Genomic DNA, 21,830 nt, shown 5'->3' with positions numbered 1-21,830 from the left:
AGAGCCCACCCAAGGAAAACAACAACAGCTTTTGGAATGTAACAATTTATTGGGGTTAATTTTTTGTTTTAATTTTTAACTCCCCATTTCTGGCATTGATACAATATTCAAGAGCAGCAGAAAGAACAAAATGTACAAGAATACAAGAGTAATTAGCACAACCCCCACCCCCAAACCTGGAGCAAACCAGTTTCTTGTAGGAAGCACCAAGGGAAGGAGTGATTCAATCACCCTTCCAGTGGCTCTGCCTCCCACCCATCCACTCTAGACAGAGTTTAGCCAGCTGGGAACTGGATTAAAAAACAAAACAAAACTGAACAAACACTATATTTAAAATGAAAATTGCAAGACAAAAAAATAATATATAGATATACAATTCATCCGTGCACAATCCTTAAATGCTTTTTTTTTCAAAATAAAAAAAAATTACAAGATACATATTTAGGTTTATTTTAAATTAAAAAAAAATTACCACCTTCACTCTGTATGCCAAGTGAGGGGAAATGAAGAGACAGATGGGTTGCACCAGAACTATGAGCACTTGGAGTTAGGGCTGACCTTCTCCAAGAGGAAGGAAGGGCTCTGATGCTGCCAAAGCTCAAGCACAGGCAGAATCTGAAGCACCCAAGTACCACAGAATGCAGTGGGGTCACTCGCCTGCTCCAAGTTCAGTGTTTGCAGGAATCTGCAGCATTTGAGCCTAAGCTTGGCACAGGGGAAGGTGAAAGGAAGGAACAGATGAAGCAGGCCCCTGTCCTCCACCACCAGCAGACAACTTTCTATGCAAAAAGAAAACAAACGGGGGAAAAAATCCCAAAGCAGAGAGTCTCCTCTATTCTTAGGGAGTGTACAAGGCTTAATGGCACAGGGGAGAAGAGGAAAGAGGACAGCACACACTGAGTTGATTTGCTTGGGGGAGGTGCAGGCATGACAACTCTTTTCTAAAAAAAGTCATCACAACGATTAATTTTTTTGTTCCATTTGAGAACTTGACCTAAGATTCTGCCCCCGCCTTGCAGCTGGGGGCTGGAAGCAGCAGGCTCCCTCCAGGGCACCTACCTGTGCAAGAGCACCGACCTGCTGCTCTGCCAGAGGAAAACCCTCAGTACCCCGAGAGAGCAGGGGCCAGCTGGGGGCACGTGGGAGCATGGGAAAGCCCCATCAGTCCCACGAGGCCCTGAAGCCCCACGAAGTGCTTTGACCCACCCAGCCGTGTGCTGGAGGTTTGATGGGAGCTCCAAGTGCTCAGCTGAACAAGGAATGAAGTAAAGAACCAGGGCCCTGCAATGGCAATGAACACTGCCTGCATGTCCCACCATGCTCCTCTCCCACCAGCAGACCCATCTGCTGAACCATTGCAGAAGCTGGCACCTCTCTAGAGCTCTCTCACCTGACTTTTCCCTGTGCCCAGCATGCTGCTGGCTGCCCACTTCCCAGCTCCACCCAGCCCAGGGCACAGAGGGCACCCTGCTCCTCCACCCCAGGGCCACCTGCCAGTGCCTGCAGGGCATGGGCTCAGAGCACAGAGCTCAGCTGGAGTGGAAGGACCCTACCCCAAGGACTGTGCTTTTGGATGGCCCTGGAGTCATTGTTTCCCACCACACAGGAGCTGCAATGGACAGAAGAGCTGCCAGAGGCAGCCAACCACCACAGGACTATCTCCCTTCACTTCTGGAGGGAGAAATTTACAGAAGGGAAGAAAGAAGAACTCAGGGCCCTGCTGCATCCTTACAGGCGAGGCAGGTGGGACACAGGGCACCTCAGAATCACCACACAGAACACAGGAGAAGCTCCCGGTGCCAAGACTGACCCTGCTCAGAAAAGGGTGCAAATACCTTCGACCACATCCATCTGACACAGGGCAATGGCAAAATGTGAGAGGAGTAGAGGTGGAAAGGCAAAGGTGAGGATGGAGACAGACTCCAACATCTCCTGCCATCTACACCCCCAAAAAGAAACCATACACATTGCACTCTGGGGAAGGATCTCAAAAATAGAAGAAAATAAAGACACTTATTTTCTCAACCTCAGAGCACTGGTGAAATGAAGATACTTCCTGGAATTACCTGGGGAAGGAAGCACAGACAGGGAGCAGGGGATTTCTGAAGCAACACTGAGCACTCCATCTCTGTGCAAACACCTCAAGAGTTGGGCTGCCAGCACCCTCAGCAGGATGGTCTCCTCCATCCCCACCCCCTTTGCATGAGGAAGACAGAGGCACGGGGCAGTGACAGAGCTGGCAAGCCAAGAAGGAACAGAACTAGGAGGCACCAAATCCCCAACCCCAAATGAACCCTCTACAGCAGATCACCTTGGGAGCGGAGATCAGGGAGGCTGCGCATGGGGCGGTGGGTGAGATGGGGACAAAGGGGGAAGGAGGCTTTTTATAGTCATATATTTATATATAAGAAGTAAATAAGATCCCAGCTCTTGCGTGATTATTGGGCAATTGAAAAATGCAGCAAAAGCAAGCGACATTGGAGTAAAAGGATGTGCCAGGCAAGGAGGAAAAAGTCTTGTCAGAAGGTGGGGAAGGAAGCAAAAGGGAAAATAAGCACTTAGCCAAACACGCACTCCAGGTTTGTTACAGCTCCCTGGGAAGAAGGACCTGCTCCTGAGCAGCCCCACTCATGCCATGGCCTGGGGTGGGCAGCAGTATGGGGACTCAGGACACCATCCTTCAAGCATGGCAACCTCTTTCTGCCAGGAAGTCCCCAGGGAGGTGGTCATCTCCAAACGCTGGGAGCTGCTGAAGCCTCCTCTACAAAGAGGGGCTGGAGAAGGGAGTGATATCCCTAGGAAGACTCAGCTCAGAGACAGCTCCTACCTGGTAAAAAGCATTATTGTGGGTTTGATTTTTTTTCTTTATTTGTTTATTTCACAAAATTTCCCTGGGAACTTCAGTAAGGGGAGACACAGAAATGCTCCCATTCTCTTTTGAAAACAGAATTTAAGCAGTGGCTCACCACAGCTGGGCCTGCTCACCACACTAATTCTGTTTTTCATCCCCAAAGGAGCTTGTATCTCATTAGCTTCATGCCCCTCCAGTCCCATGCTGCTCATTGAGAGGAGAGCCTGAGACAGGAGGTTTCTGTTCCAAGTTGAAAGCCAAGGGAAGCACCGACACTTTGATGGGCAGACAGAGAAGTTCCCAAGGGCAGCCCAGGCTATGGGAAGCATCAGTCATCTGCCACTGCAAAGGGCACCAGAGAAGTGCAGACAAGAAAAGTCGTTCAAGTGTCCCTGCCTACCATCTTCTGTTCAGACACCAACATCTGGTGGTTTCCCTCTTCCCTGCAGTCACTCCCACGTGCCAGATGAACACCAGAGACATCTTGGACAGGGAAGCCAGAGCTTCCAGCATCGCTCTGAAGGAACATTCAGGCAACTCTTCCCCACCACCCCAAAGGAAGCTGGAGAAGAAGGCTGCCCTACTTGAGCAGTCCTGTCAAAGTGTTCCTCTCCCCTTCTCCACCCTAAAAACTTCCAGCATTTGCTGGCCTCGAGAAGAGGGTGCACGTCCCTCAGCAACACAATCAGAGCAAACAAGGCAGTGCTCTCATCTGCCTCTAGAGATCTGGCCACTGTCAGGGAAGGGATGCTGGAATACACAACAATGGGATTCAGTTTTCTGTCCTAATGTGGTGAATTCTATACAGAAAAATGTCACCCCTCACCTGGTATTCGAATGAGTTTAAGAAACCCTACAGAGGAGAGGCATATCTGCTTCCCAGGAAATAAGCCCACCATGATTAATTCTGTTTGGAATTAGGGGACGGAAAAGAGACAGCAACTTGGCAGGAAAGGTACATGCCAACCCAAAACGTTAGCGGCTTGCTGTGCATGCAAAGTAAGTCAACTGTTTCCACGTCGATGGCCTGATCCACGTTCTGCCAGAATGTGACCAGCCATCTCTGAGGGCTGCTCAGCCAGAAAACCACTTGGAGACTCCACCTTAGCTCACAGGAGAGGTATGGGAGGGAAGGGAACTCACTCCAACACTTGGGAGGCAAGGATGGGAAAGGTTTGTAGACAGGGTTCCTCCAACATGCAACTTGCCTTTCAGCTCAGAGATCGCTGCTTAGTCCTAGAATGCCTTTCCCTCCAGTTCAAGCAAGCCAAACACCATCCCTGACACACATGCTTCGATACTACAAAATACTCTTTTCTCTAAGGACCATCTAATACCACTACAGTTTGTGCAATCACTGCATTTATTATTCATTTTTAAACTCTCTCTCGCTCTTTCCCTGTAGAAATTTTTTTTAAAACTTTTCTTTTTTTATGCAAAACTAATCATTTCACTTTTTCCACTCCATCATAAAATCTCCTCTAAAAACACGACAACGAGAACAAACATGGCACAGACACAGAGAATATTTCCCTGTTTTTGTTGATTTTTTTTCCTAAGGGTTATGGGGAAAGGAAGGGGATACTTTCAAATAAACTCCTCCCTCAATTCCATGCCCATTTTAAAAGGCACGGATTAATCTTCTTTCCCATCTCCATTAAGGAGCAAAGGCAAAAATTCAGAAGGAGGAGCACAGCCCACGTGAATACGAAGGTAGGTTAGCTAGCCTCAAGTGTCTTGTCCACCTGAGGGAACTCGAGGCTACTGCTGCATTCAAGTTAGCAAATCTCTAACTCAAACCAGCACGGGATCCTCATTTTGGATCCAGAGGTTCAGGGTTTGGTTCCCACCTGGTGACCCACCCAGGCAGGGATTTGTCACACAAGCAGGTGAGCTGTGTCTGCAAGCCGGATCATACTCCTTTCTTCCTCCACAACGAGGATCTACCACACGAGTTTCTCTGCTGCAACAAGTCCCCTCATCTCCTCACCGCAGGAAGGAGGCCCTTGCGGAGCATCCCTACAATGACCCACTGTTTTACTCTTCACAGACAGTTCCCTTGCTTGCCACTCTGGAGAAAGGCAAAACCCCTTCAATTAAACAATTCCTGCCCCTTGCCCCCAAAGAACACCATACAAGAGACACTGGGGAAAAGAATTCTGCCAAGCAACACACCTTGGCCAAAACACATCAAGAGTTTCCTATTAAAGTTCCCTTTTATCTCCCACTTAAACGCTTCAACACTTTTTTCAGAACCTTGATACCACAAAACAAAACACAGCACCACATACACACCAAACAGTAACTTAACAACCTAAAGTGACTGGCCGGTTTGCATCCACCCCATAAAGCAGCTCCTCTTATCTCATAGCCACAGATTAGTTCTTATTCAGAAGGGGGAGGAAAAAGAGAAGAATCTCCTCGCTATTTTCCTAAGAAAGAGCTTTTCCCTATGCCTACAAACTGCTCATCTTTGAAGCTGCAGTCAAATGGATAGGCTATGCTAACATAAGGGATCCCTGGGTGTGCCAGGCACAGGAAAGATGCGCAAAAGAAAACCCAAACAAAAAAAAAAAACAAACAACCCAACATCCACAAAAAATACAAGCAGGTATTAACACAGACACGCACACAAGTCCAACAAGTTATAGAAAGCCTTAGCTTGGTGAATGGATGGATCAGGGAAGTCTCTTTCTCCCTGCCCCTAGCTTCAGCTGTGAATGAAAGCACATCCCCGAAGAGTCCACTAAGCTCTTTAACCAAGGAAAGAAAAAGAAAGAGGTGTACCAAGGGTGGTGCTAACAGCACCTGGAATCCCCCTCAGACTGTCTGCGCAGACACCCAACCACAACTGGTGTGAATTCACCGTTTCCCACGGCTTGGAATGCCACCCACTGCAAGGCAAGGTTTGTGGGGAGGGCAGTAAAGATTTTATTACACCAACCCAGGCGCTGGAGGCAGGGAATAGACACACTCTGGGCACAAAAGCCCTAATTAAGGTCAGAAGCTGGTCTATCCCTCTACCACCCTGACAACGTCCCTTGGGCAGACAAATATTACTTCCCTCCCACAAACTGCCTCCCTTCTATCCTCAGATCACTACAACCACAAAATCACTACTGCAGGAGAGCACTCCTCAGAGCCAGCAGCTCCTGAATATCCTTGTGTGAAAGCACCAGAGGGGCCAATTCCACTTGTGTTCACCCGCCCAGGGCAGGCTTATAAGCAAATGAGCCCTGGCATGAGGAATTTTTTCCACCCTTTTCACCTCTGCAGCATGTTATGTAGAAGTGACACCCCTCTGCCCCATCCAGGGACAGGGCTCAGAGGGTGAGGCTCTCCTACCAGTTCATCAGCATCTCTTTCCCTTGCCTCTACGAGCTCAGTCCTGTGCAAGTAGAGGAAGAAAGGAGAGCAAAGGAACAGCTTCTCACCATGAAGCTTAGGACCCACACAGAAACAGAGCAAGCCAGAAATGGCAGGCAAAAAATAGAGCTTATCTTGGATGTGAACAAAGCTGGTCAGGGAAAGAGGGAGCCGTGGAATAAACAGCAAACTGTGGTCTTGCTCCCTCCTACTTGCTAGGGGTGAAGAGAAGGAATTTCTAGATCAGCTTTAGGGGAAGAGATCCAGCGCACATGCATGCGCAGGTATTTCCTATGAGCACCTTTGGCTGACAGTTGTAAGGGCTGTTTCAGATGCTGAAAAGACAGAGGGGAAACCTCTTCCAGGCCACCCACCAGAGGGAGGGGAGAGCAGGAGGGACACAACCGAGCAGGAAGGGCAAAAACAAGCAGGAAGAACAACCAACCTGCCTTAGCATCCACCCCTCCTTCCTTTGGAAGGAACAAGAGGAAGCAGAGAGGGCTGAGGGAAACTCACGGGAGGCGGGAGAGCAGCCTCACGCGGCTGGGCAGCGTCACACTGCTGCCATCATCCTCCCACAGACCGAGGGATGGAGGCACAGCCCACTCCTGCTTCCGCCACAGAACGGCCAGAGAAAGGCATTTCGTGTCCCTCTCCACAAACAAGTGCAACTGATGAACATCAGGAGGAAGATATGGGCTGGAAGCAGACTCCTCTTTTCTTCCCTTTCTCCTGAGGAGCTGACCAGGTATGAAGATGAGGGAGAAGAGGAGGGATCAGGGCACCTGAAAGCACCCATACAACTGCCAAGGTAGCACCAATAGTCAAAGGAAAGGGGAAGCCAATGTGAGGCATAGGCTGCATGGGGCAACCCCCAGCACCCCAGCTTTGTCTCAAGCACCTTCCAGGCATGACATTTAACCTGTCCTTCTCCCCCTCACTCTGAGGGCATCTGGATCAGCAACTGCCACAAGGACAGTAGAGGAGAGGGCAGATCCAGGCCGCAGGCCAAGAGGGGAAGGATGGCAGGATGGTAGTCATGGCAAGGGGGAAACAAGAATGGAAGAGTCTGCATGCATTTGTGGGAGAAGGTCTGGAGGACATGGGCAAGGGCTCCAATCCTCTTACATCCTCCCCTCACGGGTTTGGAGCTCCTCTTCAGTTTTTGTCAAAGACAGAAGGGGAATGAGGAAGAGCAGCACCCTCCTCACCACCTGCACAGGCACACAGACACATGCTCACTCATCCCTCAGCCCCAAAGGCTCCACCGCCCGTTGGACAACACCACATTCAAGGACAAACAACCACTCCCCAGCCCCACCATAACCCTCCCTGCCTCCTCCTAGCAGTACCAACACCCAGGAACAGTGGGTGCTCCCACACCCCCACTGACACACTCCAGCCTCCAGGCAAGAGGAATTGGGCAGGAGGAGAGGAGGAGGAAGGGTGGCAGTGAGGGTAGAGGGACAGCCAAGGGGAAAAGGAGAGAACTAAGGACAGCCATTCGCACCACAACTTCTCTCAGGCAGAGCTCCCCCCACACCCCTGGAGTGGGGGGACCCGGTTGCTCACTTGCTGCCTCCTCCACCACTGCCCGCCGCCACCTTCTCAAAATCCTCTGCATTGCAGAACTCCTTGATGGTTACAGTGAGGAGGTTGCTGGTGACATCTGTGACCACCACGTTAGAGCAAGGGGACATCTCAGGACGCCAGTCACCAGCCTCCTGCTCCGGGTCAGAAGAGGAGAGGGACAAGGAGGGAGTCTGCCCCCCACTGCACCCCCCCGAGGGAGAACGCTTGCTGGTGGCGGCCGACTCAGGGGGGATCGAGAGGTCGAGGACCTCTGACTCACGCCAGTCGGGGATGGCTGGGCTGAGGGTCTCGGGGAGCAGCTTTGGAGGGGAATCATCTGGGTCGGAGGAGGAGTGGGGAGCAGGTGAAGGGCAGCCAGAGGAGCTGGAGCTGGGGGCATCATAGGGGGTGGAGCCCATAATGAGCCCACAGGAGGCTGCCTGGGAGCCTTCGGCCTCCCCCTTGCCCTCCAGAGAGGGGGTAGGTGCAGCAGACGGCTTATTGTAGAGCGAAAAGGTGCCAAACTTCATGTGGCGGATCTGAGTGCGCAGGACGCTCTCGCTGAACTTTTTGCTCTTGCCAATGACCCGGTTTCGGGACGGGATCTTGGGCCGGGCCAGGCCCCCGGCCCCATTGGCTGGCTTCCCACCTTTGTCAATGACCTTGAGGTTGAGGATGATGCGGCTGCGCTTGGGCTCGCGGGGTTTCACCTTACGGTTGATGATGCGCACGGTCTCCGAGAAGGGCGAGACAGGAGGGCGAATGCCGGCCCCACCAGCCACGCTGCCGCCGTTCTGGGGATCCGGGCGGGGCAGGGGGCGCCGGGACATGCGGTGGCATCGCCGGATGTCCTTCTTGAGCCGGTGCACCGCGGCGCTGGAGTGGAGCTTGGGAGACGAGGTACTGGAACCAGGCTTGACAGAAAAGTGTACATCCCCAATGTGGAGGGCCTCCGCTTGGGCCCGAGCCTGCGGTGGTGGGGAGAAAGAAAACAAACAGGGTCAGAGAGGCAGCCTAGCTGCAGCCAGAGCTCCAATGGGGCACTGCTCACTCACCAAGCACTCGCCGGCAGCACCATGATACATTTGTACCCAACATCAATGACAAGCACAGGTACACACCTACAAACTATTGATAGCTCCAGCACAGCCCCCAGACAGACATAGGGCACTGTCTGTGTCATTTTTGGGCAGCTTATGTCTCCCTAGGCTGTATGCCTGTTGACACATGCTTTCCCCAGGGAGAAACTGCAACTTCCCAGGCAGGTGTCAGGGTTAGAGGTAATGGTCTCCAAAGCCCCCCTTGGTCGTCATCAGTCAAAGTGCACAACCCTCCACTGCCAGCCAAAGAAGCCAGCATCATCCTAGGCACTTGGGGCTGTCAGTGCTGAGACAGCACCCAAACTTGCAAAGGGATTGTACCAGGTTCTCTACAAATGGAACGCGAGATAAGAGGGAAGAGGCAGAGTAATGCCTGATGAGAATTGCCTCTAAAAAGGGTGGTAGAAGGGGGTCTTGAGGAACACAGATGGAGGCTGGTGAGGATGGTCTGATGGAGATGTCTTCATTAAACACAAGAAATTTAGAGGTCTGATTTTTAACTAGGATCACATGGAAGTCATTCATTCTTACTGTGCGGTGGGAGCAAAGTCCAGTGTTTAAAGCCAGAGATGAGGCCAGCTGGAATTCAAGTAAAATTTAACTACACCTCCAAAGAAAAGATTGGCTTGTCCTTTTGAGCACCACACTTGTTTGAAACCTAGCAGTGGACCAGAGCAGGAATAGCACCTGTTCAACTGTTCTGTGCCAGCCCTCCTCAAGAGCCAGGCCAGGGGAACAATATTTTTTATCTCTTCTGGTGCCAAAAACTGCCCTGTTTCATCCAGCAGAGACAGGAACATTTCCTGGCAGCAGGAACAACAGTTTCATTGATAAGCTGGTGCTGTATGACCTGCGGGCATGGAAACCCAGAGTCTATTCTTACAGCACATCTCATCAGAGCACTGTTGCTTGTATAGCTCATCCTTCCACCTGCACCCCAGGACTTGCCCAAGCCAACCCCCTTCCATATTCCCTCTCAGCAGCGGTGACAGGAAGAAGCCACGCAGGCCTGGAGGGGACAGGCGAGCCCCCACCCTGGGACCGCCCATCCCGCGAGCAGCTTCCCCCACCTCGTGGGCACAGAAAGAACTGCAGTGCTACAACACGACAGCTGCTTTTCCTCCCCAACTTTTCCATCCCATTGCCCCTCGCACACGCCAAGATCGGGATGGCTTCTTGCCAGCTAAGAGCTTAGCGCTCAACTCCATCTCCTTTGTCACCCTGCAGGCTGTGCCTCCTACCAGAGAAATGCCTGGGGAAAAAATGTGCGTGTAAAGGCAAGGATCTAGCAGATCTAAGCGAGGGGCCCAGCCAGCCCCTGCACAAAAAGCTCAAAGTCCTGGCCCTACAGCTCCAGAGCTCTGCTGTTAGCCAGAGCCCCTCTTCTCCCACAGAGATACCCATGGGAACCACAGAAGATCCTGAATGAGCACAGAATGGAGACGTGAAGACATTTTGTTCCTCTCTCGACTAACACTGGATGATCACAGCCTTCAGTACTACTTGTATTCTGGCTTTAAAAGAACTGCAAAAATGAGGCCTCCTTCTCTGACTGTACAAGAACACACAAACTGAAGGCTCACCCTGTCTGGGGACCTAGACTCCGTGTTAGCCAAATGACAAAGAAACAGACAAAGTTAGCACAACCCCAAGGCAGGCACAGCCACTCTGCTCATTAACACACAGGGCGTTCCCACCTAGCTAAAGGGAAGTGTTCCCAGCACACACAAACCCCAGCACTTTTTCTGCTGTAGCAGAAAGCATCCCAATGCCCACCTAGTTACTCCTTGCTCAGCCTCCTGTGTTACTCCATGCCCCAAACTGTTGAGAAAATAAGACACAGTTCCTGTCCCAGGCACAGTACAGGCCTGAGCCCAGCAACAGCTCCAGATGAACTCCCTGCACCACACATCAACTCTCCCCCTCACATCAATACACAATCACAACGTGGAGACACTGCAGACCCGGTCAGGAGGTCACAGGCAAATGCACATTTGGGCTGTGCTTACTCCATCTCTTCACGGGTGCCTCTGAAGCAGATGGCAGGCACAATACAAGCTAAAGTTTGCTTTCTGACATTACATACCAGCACAGCCTGAATTAACAAATTTGCTCCTTTCCATCCTGCTCCACACCACAGCCAGCCCTTCCAGCACTGCTGCTCTTGTGCTTTGGGTTTCTTACCAATTTACCACTGCTGAGCCAGGAGCAAAGCGCAATACAACGTCCCATTCCAAAACCCAGGACAGGGAAGCCAGGCAGAGGCTACAGACAGATGCATCACTGAAAATCCTTCTACAGCTTCAGTGAATGGACACAGGTATCCTTCAGGGTCTCTCCTGTTGCCAACACTGCACTTTCAGATTAATTGCCTAGCCCATAATCAGGCCTTCGAGTGAGGAGTTCTGCCCCCTCTGTGCCATTCTGCTCCAAGTCAAATCTAATTGCCACCTTCCACCAGCACCGCCTCCATCACCCAGGAGAGAAAGAAGGCAGCTTCCCAGAAGTGTGGGGGAAGTAGTCACAAACACCCTCAGTTTCCTTGTACACCCCTAAAATTCCTGATCAAAGCTTCCCATCAGCCACATGAAACAAAGTGATAATTCTGGGATGGTTACTTCCTGGCCACTTCCACAGCCCTGTTCTTTTACCTTCTCTTTCTGCATACATTAATCAGCTCCTGTCCTGTTTTCACAGAGAGACCTGTCCTGGTTTTGTGCTTGTCCAGCAGCTACTGCAGAGCCCTGGTACATGGCTTGGACTTTTCCAGTGTGCCAGAACCAGTAGGTCTCATTTAGGTGCCATGTGTCTGCGTTTCCAGTTACTTCTGGGGCACTTTCTCATGGCTGAAGCTGTTTCTAACTCATGTTTCAGCTATCTGCCTTTATTGAATTCCAGCTTCAGTAGTGTCCAGGTGGTCTACACACGGCATTGATACTTTGGTCAGATTAAGAGAGAGGGTTAAATTAGGGCCCAACAGTCCTTCCCTGCTGCTACACTGCTATCCCCAGTGACCAGCTTCAATGCAAGTTCCAAAGAGCATTATGCAAATATTCTGCTTACCTTGAGATTGTTTTTCCAGGTAAGGTTTCAAGAAAAATCGTATCAGATGCTTTATCTAAGACCAGCCCCCAGAGCTTTCTCACTTGGGAAGCTCAGTATTCCTACCACAGGATCAGGTTTATTCAGGCATCACCTACATGAACTCGTCCCTTCACTGCAGAGGACAGCACAGAGGCTCTCCTTCCCCTGCTTCCAACTTTGGATTAAGTAACTTGCCAGCTTTGGTTTGGAGAAGACTCAACACTCAGTTTTATCTGCTGGAAATGCACTTCTCCCTGCTCTGGGCCCATTCCTCGATCATTCCCAAGCCATATGAAGATAATGTGTTTGGAAAATAAAGCCCCCGAATCCTTTCAGCTGTATCACCACAGTTTGCTCCTTGGCTCACAAGTTCTCCACATGCAAACCCCCTCTCTAGGTTTTGCTGCTTTCACCAGCAGGATGTGCTCACTGCTGAAGAGGTACTCAGCATGTACACGAAGTAATTCACTCTGCTTACAGCTCAGCCTACATCAGGATGCAGTTTCTGGAAGCTTGCTGCAGTGCTCTGTCATGAGAGCAAGCCAATTGCTGGGATTGCTTCCCTTCCCCCTCTTCCCGTCTGGGATATGTATCACCTTTATTTATCTTGTACAGCTCTCCCTCACTGCCCCTGGGAACTAGTGTATCTCCCCCATCCCCTACTATTTCTGAATAAGTGTCCCTCGAGGCCCAGCAAGCATATTTGTTCATTCATTCCCTTAACGCACCGAGGCACACAAGCACGTACACAGACACGTGCTTAGAAAGGCCTCTCCTACCTGATTTGTATCAAAATCTCTACAATTTGGAAGAAAAAAAATCAAACCAAAGACCTTGTAAAGCAATAGATTTCTAGTGAATTATTTTAAAATCTCGCCAATTCCAGTAGTCCTGCTGCACCATAGTAGTGCTACTCTCTCATAAATTACTGGCTCTGCTTTGTCTTTTATTCTCCACCTGCATTCCCACAGTCTTTGCTCCCAACAGCATTTGCAAGAGCTCTTCTTTCCCCTTTTTGGCTGCCATTCTGCCTTTTTATCACCCTCTTTCTTCTGCAGTCTTCCAAGTGACAAGGCAAAAGCAAGCCAGTTCATAGCACAGTTCTCCCAAGCAACACTGCCATAAACTAAAGTTTCCCTCCGGATTGGGAACAAAATGCTACAAAAGGGGAACGGTCTGTTTTCAAATGACTCAGGATAATTTATGAACAGGGAGGAGATCAAAAGAAACCCAATTCCAGCTTTGGAGTTCAAGAGAGGGCGAAAGGACACAGCACCATGCTGCTCAGCCCCTTCTTCCCCCACTCTCCTACTAAGAATCCCTTTACCCTTGTTCTCCCTTACTTCTTCCTTCCCATTAACCTTCTTCGCTCCTGTCACCTCAGTATTTATGGCCACCCCAGCTAGGGGTCTTTGCCAGCCACCCACTGAGCTTGCAGATTGGGCTCTGTCTCTGAATAGCACTTGCTAGACTTTATTAAATGAGTTGGTGAGGTTTGCATTCCACACATTGGAGTGCCTGGAGAAAAAAGTTCAATAAAAAGAGCAAATCGAGCAGGAGAAAAAGAGGAAGATCACTACAGCACATGCTATGTCTCTCTCTAAGCTCACACCAGCATCCATGCTGAAGGGCTTGTCCTCAAGGATCACTTCTGCCAGACACCTGAAGAGCCTTACATACAGTGCTGCCCGTTTCAGACTAAGAACTTGGTTTCCCATCTGCTCAGCAAAGGGCTGCAGCACACCAGCAGCCTCCCAAGAATCACAGCCTCCTGCCAAGCCAGAGCTCAGCTGTGGGAACGTTTGCCCCTAGCATGCAAAGGATAAAGACCCATTTCCTGCCCAAACCTCTGCAGTTGAAGTTTGCCGGGGTCGCTTTCAACACCGGCCATCTTGATAGTGATATTACAAAGCCTGGACTGTGATGTGCCTCTGCAGTCTGATGGAAAGGGCAAGTGTTAGACAGCTCTCAGAAACAGGAGCCTGGCTTACAAAGCAGCAGGTGGTCAAAGATGCAGCTTTTCAAAGCTTTTCCAAAGGCGTGGGCCACTAACCTGCAGGAATGCTTTCTGCAAATTCCCCTGGGTGCCTATCTGCAACTTTTGAGAAATAATCCCAGGATAAACCTAGTCCCAAGTGCAAGCTAAAACACCCACACAAGCCAAGGGACTGAGTGCCATATCAGGGCACTTATTTTGATGCCATTCTGGAGACTCAGAAGCCTAGGTTTAAGCATCAATACACATGAAAAATCCTAGCAAGCCACTCAGTCAAGGGCAGACTACTCCATCAAAGCAGTCCTAGGCCAGATTTCTGCTTAAACATCATTGCATCCAGGCCTAATCTGTTCAGTTAACAGATCAAAAAGAATATTGTTCTAACTGCCAACTCCAAATACTCCCTCTGGGATACAAGAATCAAATTTCTTCCCCTGCTTCCGAAATTCTCACTGGCAAGAGATTCTGCAGCTGAAAGAACTGAAAATACTGTTAGCAATGCCCGAGGCAGAACCCAATCCCACTCCTCCCCCAGCAGAACCGGTGCTGCAGGGCTGGAAGAGGGGAAATGTGCATCTTCAGGGGTCAGAAAAGCTGAGTTACAAACCATCCCACTGTCTCTGCCGAAACTCTAGCTGCAGTTGTGTCGATTGTGGTTTGGCTGAACAGAGCTCAAACAAATTCAGATGGGGCTGGCTCAGAGAGAGTTACTGCTCACTGCCTGGTCTGGGGTGTTATTTTTAGGGTAGGATCCGAAGTCACAGAGGAACAGCAAGTCAGAGCTGCTCTGTTTCCCAGAGGTGCAAACCCAGCAGCAGTGGCAGCGCTCTGCCCTGCCAGCCTCTCCCACGACGTGGCACCAGCCCTCAGGAGAGCTGATCTTGCTCCCTTATCACGAGTCACCTTCTACAAAGTACCAAGCCAGCTCTGCAAACCTACAGGTTTCCAGTACCATTTGAGGAGCTGGCAGAAGGAAGATGTGCCACAGAAACGTGTCACGGATGTGATTCAAAGGATGCTGCTGAATAATTCACGTTCAGTTTAGGGGAGTTTTAAAGGGTAATGGGAAAAGAGAAGCAATGAGTGGGTTTTGAGTTCGGGGGTTGGTTTTGGTTTTTAAATGAGTGAGAATGAGTAATTTTTTTTAAAAATGAGTGATATGGCAATAGATGTGGCCATATCACATTCAGAATAAAAAATAAAAGAAAGTGATTACACATAGCATAGTCACCGCTCTACAGCTCTGAACAGTGTCAGGTGTTACAAATACCAGTATTTTTTAATGCAGGCAGAGGACTCTTTCAAGCTGGTGATTTTTCCTTCAGGTGTTCCTTTGCATTGTTGGAAATTTAAACACAAGAGTTACATTTTATGCATGACTGCCAGAAAGAGGAAATCCAGCTAGTCTGTGTTCCCTCAATAGAGCACAAGAGGTAGTACATTATCAGATATGTTTGTAATTCTCAGGCTACAGACACAAACACTGTTAGCAGAAAAACAGGCGACCGGGGAGGACAGTTCCATCAGCAGGACTTCCCAAGGATTGCCATGGTCCCCATGGCTTCACACAGCGCATCGGAATACGCCTGCTCCTGCATTTCTTCTGTGTGCTTCATTAAGCCCTCTCAAAGCAGAGAAGGGGTGACACCCTACACCTCACTGTGCTTTCCGGTGCTCATGCAGTTAAAAGTGCTGTGCTGACTTGAGTAAAGCTCCTACTGCTGCCAGGCAAAGGGAAGTATTAACCTGTTTCACAGATGGGGAAACACGCACAAAGCCTAAGTGACTTGCCCAAAGCCACAGGATGACTTGGTGATAGTGATGCCTTACTACAGGGTCCACACTGGCTGTTCCAGGGCTTCCTATCAGAATAAAACCAGGGGAATTCCAGACTTGGTCATCTCTCTAAACTGTACAAAGGTGTGTTCTTTCTATGCTCATTTGAAGCCAGCGATTGTGACAGCTGGAGAGGAAGGGGAGGGAAGAGGGGAGTAGAGCAAGGCATTTAATCTGTAAACTAATAAATTCACATAGCTCACAAAACAGTCATGCAGCTACCAGAGTTCTTAATTAAAAAAAAGGTAAAAATACAGAGAAAGTAGGCCTGCACTAGGGACTACCTTCCTTGCTCTTCTCTGCAAGCAAACAGAGATGCTACGACATCTTGCAGAGATGCTGAGTCTATCAGAAAGGAACTGGAAACTTCAGCTGCCTTCCTATGCAGAGGTGAAACACTCCTCCTCCTCCTCGCCACCCCTCACCCTCTGCAAAAGCTAAACAAGCCTGCAGTTTACAGATCAAAGCATGAACCCTTCATGAAACTCCCGTGGAGCACCCACATCTTTAAATGCAATCAGAGGAGCACAAGTGGCAGTGGGATTCCCGCCTCTGCTGCCTGACCGCTCAGCACGCTGCTAAGTTGCAGGGCACGGGTTGGATGGAACAGCCTGCTGAAGGAAGAGGGAACGAGACTGGCTGGCTCTCCACTGCGGCAACAGAAGGCCACGAGAAGGAGAGGATATTGGAAGAAGAGACTGCAGGCTCACCACGCACATCTGCGTGTGCTGACCGTCCTGCTGAGGCCCCGCCGCACGCACACCGCCCTCCCCTCACACGCTCCTGCGCCTCTGCCCACCCCCCCTTTCCTGTCGGGTTTTCCCCGCGCTCCCAGAGCCAGGCATCAGGCACAAGTCACTTGAAAGTCCAGTCCTTCCAAGGGCACGCACCAGCGAGGTTTGAGAGATTTTTTTTTTTCTTTTTTGCTAGGCCTAAGTTATTTAATTAAGAGTTACCTTCAGCAGAAAAGTTTTAGGTTTAGGTCCTCTCTTCTTGGGCCCGTACAGCTCACGTTCTCGTTCCCTTTAGGGAATCAAATTTTTCAAGAAGTTAAAACTTTTCCCAAAGGGAAAAACAGAAGCATACAAGTTAAAGGGAAAAAAAAAAAAAAAAAAAAAAAAAAAAGAGGAAAAAAAAAAGAAAAAAAGAAAAGGAACGTCTGGACGCTGTTTCCCGCTCGCCCACCCAAAGTCAAACCTGCTGCTGCAGCCCCCCCAGCCCAGGGTGGGGGATGAACACTCACTTCTGCTCGAAGGCGGCGATGAGGCGGGAGTCCAGGATGTTCTCCTCGGGTTCCCAGGTGCTGTACCTGCCGGGCAGGAGCAGCGGAGGGGACAAGCGAAGCTGTTAGCGCCCAAATCCCCCCGCAGCCGCGCACACGGATACCTCCCCCTCCATCCCGCTCCGCCCCATCCCATGCCCCCCATCCCCGCAGCCCGGGCGGGATACACTCACTTGATGGCCCAGCCTTTCCATTTCACCAGGTACTCGATGCGCCCCTGCAACACACGGGGAAGAAGACGGGTGGGGGGGGGAGGGGGGGTGTGTGAGGCGGGGGCCCGGCGGGAGGGCCAGTGGCGCGGCCGGGGCCCGGCAGCGAGAACCGAGGTTGGGGGGGAGTCCCGCAATCCCAGTGGGGGCGGCCCCTCACCTTTCGGATGCGGCGCTTGATGATGGACTCGGCGGCGAAGACGCGCTCCCCCACTGCAGACAGCTCCATCTTGCTGCTCCCCCTCGGCGGCGGCAGCGGCGGCGGCGCCCACAGCCCATAATAATCCCGCCCGCCCGCGCGCGCCGCCCCGCCCCCTGCCCGCGGCCCCGCCCTCCTCGTGCCGCCGCCGGCTCGCGCACGCCCGCGCGCCCCCTCCCGCCGCGGCCGCGCGTGACCCGCCCCCCCGTGGGTGAAGGCCCTTAAAGGGGCCGCGGCCGGCCGGGGCTGGGGGCGCGGAGCCCCGGGCCCGCGGGACGGCCGCGCACCGAGGAGGGGAGCGAACGGAAGGGAAGCGAATCCCGCCCGGCAGGTCCCCGGCATGGCGGCGGTATTGCCCCTTCCCGCCCGAACGGGGCCTCTTTTTTACTTAAAACAATGGCGGCAGCCTCTTCTCCCGCTGCAGATGCACCGTCACCCGTCTCGCCAGCGAGGAGGCAGGCAGCCTTGAAGCACGTACCACGGCAAAAACCAACAATAAAGGCGCTTAAATATTTTCTTTCCTTTTTCTGTGTTTTATTCCATTTAGCTGGTGTGTGTGCCAGTATAAGGTACAATTTTTGAGCCAGTGTAAGGTAGTGCGAGGTAAATGGGCCAACCATGCTACATAAACCTGTAAGGAAACCAGAAAAATGTTAAGTCACTTAGAGGAATTCCCTGCCCTGACTATTGCTGCAAACCCCTCCTTAATTTGCAGCATACTTTACACTCTCCTCCAGGTGCTAAAAGGACAAAAATCTCAGTCAAAAATCGTTCTCTGTGGTTCAAAGTGGAAGCTCATGGCCCTGCAGCTGTATTTGTGTGGAACGCAGGGTCCACCCTTACCTGGAAGACCTTGTCTGGCCCGTTCTGCTTTCTCACCTGGTTTTTGGGTGAGGAGGCTGTGCATTTCAGATACCCTCTGGAAAAAGTGGGAGCTGCCATGAGGGCTAGAGGGAATGGTTGTTGTCCTGCATTTGCTGCTCTTTCCAAACCCAGCGTGACCAGCAAGGTACCTGCAGAGCACTGGAACCCCTCTGTTACCTGCTCCCCAGCTAGGCTGGCAGGGACCCCTCACAGCCCCTGTGGCCCTTGCTAACCCTTTCTACATTTGCATTCACATTCCCTTCCCACCTCTTGCTCAGGACTTTCACCCAGGAGGAGGAAATTCTGGAAGGGGCTATATTATGGCTATAATATAGTTCTAGTAGGGATGGATTTCCCAAAGTCAAGGCAGGCAGGTAACATTCAAAAATGAACGTTTTCCTCACTGCCTGTGATCCAGGCAAGATCTGTTCAGAGTGTTTTTTCTTTTTCACCTTAGCAGCTGAAACATTGCAGCCGACACAAGCTCTCTGCCTGGAGGAAAGGTGACTCAGGAGAGGATGTGCTCCCCACTGCCATGTCCCCATTGGCAGTGGGGCTGCTGGAGAGGTTGCTGGATGCTGATGGAGACAACCACACAGACCCTGGTTCTGGACACGAGACCGGTTCGGAGAAGGATGTGTTTCCCAGTCAGGGACTGAAACACAGCATGCTTCATCACTGCTAATTCTGCATTTAGGTCATACCCCTCACTTGGAGAATAGGCTCTAAGAGGCCCTTACTCAGGTGTTTGGCATCACAGGCCAGGCAAGAACAAAAGTCCAAGACTATCACTTAGAGTGGATCAAGTCCTTCCGGAGCATCCCTTTTCCCTAGACACCACCTTTTTTTAATCTCAGTTCTTCATATGCTTAAAGGTGACTCCAAAAGAACAAGTCTATCACACCCATTGCACTTAGCTTTTCACTTTTTTAACTTTGCACATTAAGTGTTCATTAACACCATCCACATTTAAATTAGTGTTTGTTAGTGTTCACTTTGTTTAAACAACTGCTTTTACATTTGTAGCTGAGTGTCAAGCAACTGAGCTTTTGAACACCAACATCACCCACTCCCAAAAGCAGGCACCCTTAAATCAAAAGGGGAAAAAGTCTTTACATGGCTACACAAACACATGTGCAGCAACCAAGACTGGTGGCCTTGTCACAAAACAGATGTGTGGGTCATGAATAGCACAGCCCACCTCAGGACAGGAGCAAAAGGCATCGTGATCCACGGACCAGAAGGGGCAGCAGCTTTTCAGAAGGCTCCATGGGCTCTTTCTAGTTATTCTCTCCTTCCACCTGTCAGCAGAACCTTCCTTCCAGCCACAGCCACTGCTCAAATCCCTGCGAGCTGCCATTGCACAGGTATGGCCTAACACTTTCATCTACCTTGTACTCTCACAAAGCAAAATAGTAGCGGAATATCCAGCTGTTCAGGACATTGTTGGCCATTTCCTTTGTTTCATTCACATTTCTAGTAAAACACTTAAAAAAATCCCAACCCACCTGGGAAGCCAGCCGTCCCTGAATAAGCTATTGTTCACTACAGACACTGAAATAAAATATTTCTCTTGCAATTCTCTGCCTGCAAAACCCTGGTGCCATAGGATACACTGTAGCACTTCTTACTAGGAAGTCAGTGCCTGGAAGCAATAAGCTTGAGGAGAGCAACAACATCTTTCACATCAAAACCCCTAGTCAGCGGTGTAGGGGCACAGGAGACAGCAGCAGGTGTGAGAGAGTTTTTATGTGTTTTTGAAATGACACTTAATAATGGGAAACTTACCTGCTCAAAGTCAGTAGCTGCCTCCAAGCTCATTTTTTGTGGACCTGGTAGGAATAGCAGCACTTGTCTCCAGGAGAAAAGCTCCAAGGGTTCATTTAGTGACTCTACTGCTCTTCACTCCAGCGAGGTCACTGTTAGGAGCAGCAGACTTTGGAAAGCAAATGGTCAGTCCCTCACCTATACCAGGAACAGCTGCACACAGCCCAGCCCCTCAAGCCAATGCGGTGTACATTTCTAACCAAATCCTTGGCACTATGGGCATCCGGGTGAATGTGTGCTGGGATTTCCCTGCTGCAGCTCTGGAGCACACAGAGGCAAAGGCAGGTCCCTTGGAGCTGACCCTGCACACCAGGTACAGGGGGCTCAGCATGGCCCAAGCAGTGGCCAGAACAACCAGCCCTCCAGCGCAGTAACTTTTTGATGCAGCAGAGAGAGAAGGCCCATGGGGTTTGTGCTGTGCCTACACCAGTGGGATGCTATGACATCCCTGGGGCCTGCCTAGGAGATCCCAAAGCAGGCCCAGCTGCCCAGGCTGCCACTGGCTCAGCATGATTACACAAGTCCTCCAGATTTCTGCATTCTCATCTCAAAAGCAGTCGCTCGGCAAGCAAAATGCTGTGAAGGGCAGGAAAGCTGTGTGGCACTGAACAGACAGGAAGAGATTGTCCTCACAGGGGTCACACAGGCTGCATTTCACTTTCTGCTTCTCAGAGAATATCCAACTGCTCAACCCTTGTGGTTTCCCCTTTTGCCAAGTGTCCTTGTTCTCAGGCATCCAATGGGGAGAGCTGTGCAAGGCAAGTCAGCTGCACTGCACAGAACAGAGGGGTGGCATAGCAACAGATTATTAAAAAAAGGACTGCCCAGATTAACCTTTAATCCAGCCAACACATGCATGCAAAAGGACAAGCTGTTTCTAGTACCAGCCAGCCTCTGCAGCTTTGGCAGAGGTAGGAAGACACAATCTCCAGAGCAGGCTTTCCTGTAACTCTGCACTGCAGTTTCTTACAGCTTCACCTGACCCTCTAGCTGCTGCCAGAAAGTAAGTGGCTGGCTGGAGTCCTGCTCTGATGCCATCACTCAGCTCAGCTTCCTTGGCTCAAGGCAAGCATGCTGACTTTGGTAACACAGGCAAGACCTAACCACGCTGCCTTGAGCCATGGCTGAGTCAGGAAACACACCCCATCCCCCTCTGCTTTTGCTCCACTTGCTTCTGTGATTGATGCCATAGCTGCATTCAGGTGCAGGGCTCACCCCCACATTGCATCTACTAGAGCTATCTCAGACAGCCCCATTCTCTTGGCCAGATACCTCTATAAACACCTGGCCTCTCCCTCCACAGGGGATGGAGTGGGACACACCTTGAAGGAGCAAGCCAGGCATCCAAGTGGACTAAATGACATTTGGGATTTCCTCCATGGAGTATCAGCAGTCCCAGGACTCAAGCTCCTTGGCTAAGTCCTGGGGTGAACCAGGGGCCACACTACCCTGGAGCAGCTGAGCCCCTGAAGAGGTCCCTGGAAGCCTTGCTGGCAAAACCATTGGAGGCTTTGGCTTGGAGGAGAGCTGCTGTCCTGCTGGCAAGCACAGCAGAGCATGCCTGGCAGCCCAGGTCTCACTGCAGACTTTCTCCATTCCAATGAGATGCAGGATGTGGGGCACACCAGTGCTCTCCTGGTGCTG

The 21,830-nt window shown here is 50.9% G+C and overlaps 1 protein-coding gene across 2 annotated transcripts; it reads right to left on the bottom strand.

Moving 5' to 3' along the window:
* Window positions 1–35: 35 nt before the first annotated feature.
* CBX6 (chromobox 6) lies at window positions 36–17,596 on the bottom strand. 2 transcript variants are annotated; one of them, XM_064702383.1, is made up of 5 exons: window positions 17,457–17,596; window positions 17,261–17,304; window positions 17,049–17,114; window positions 16,762–16,828; window positions 36–8,757 (listed from the first exon to the last, which is right to left on the bottom strand). In XM_064702383.1, the coding sequence occupies exons 1-5, from the start codon at window positions 17,523–17,525 to the stop codon at window positions 7,786–7,788; spliced, it is 1,218 nt and encodes a 405-aa protein (XP_064558453.1). In that variant the 5' UTR covers window positions 17,526–17,596; the 3' UTR covers window positions 36–7,785. The 2 variants fall into 2 exon arrangements, with proteins under 2 accessions (XP_064558453.1, XP_064558454.1); XM_064702384.1 differs by having other exon boundaries at window positions 36–8,703.
* Between the last annotated feature and the right edge of the window lie 4,234 nt (window positions 17,597–21,830).

This window comes from Zonotrichia leucophrys, chromosome 1A, assembly GCF_028769735.1.
Source record: "Zonotrichia leucophrys gambelii isolate GWCS_2022_RI chromosome 1A, RI_Zleu_2.0, whole genome shotgun sequence".
NCBI lineage: Eukaryota > Metazoa > Chordata > Aves > Passeriformes > Passerellidae > Zonotrichia > Zonotrichia leucophrys.
The sequence above is the reverse complement of the archived record's forward strand: the minus strand, read 5'-3'. Positions and strand labels throughout refer to the sequence as shown.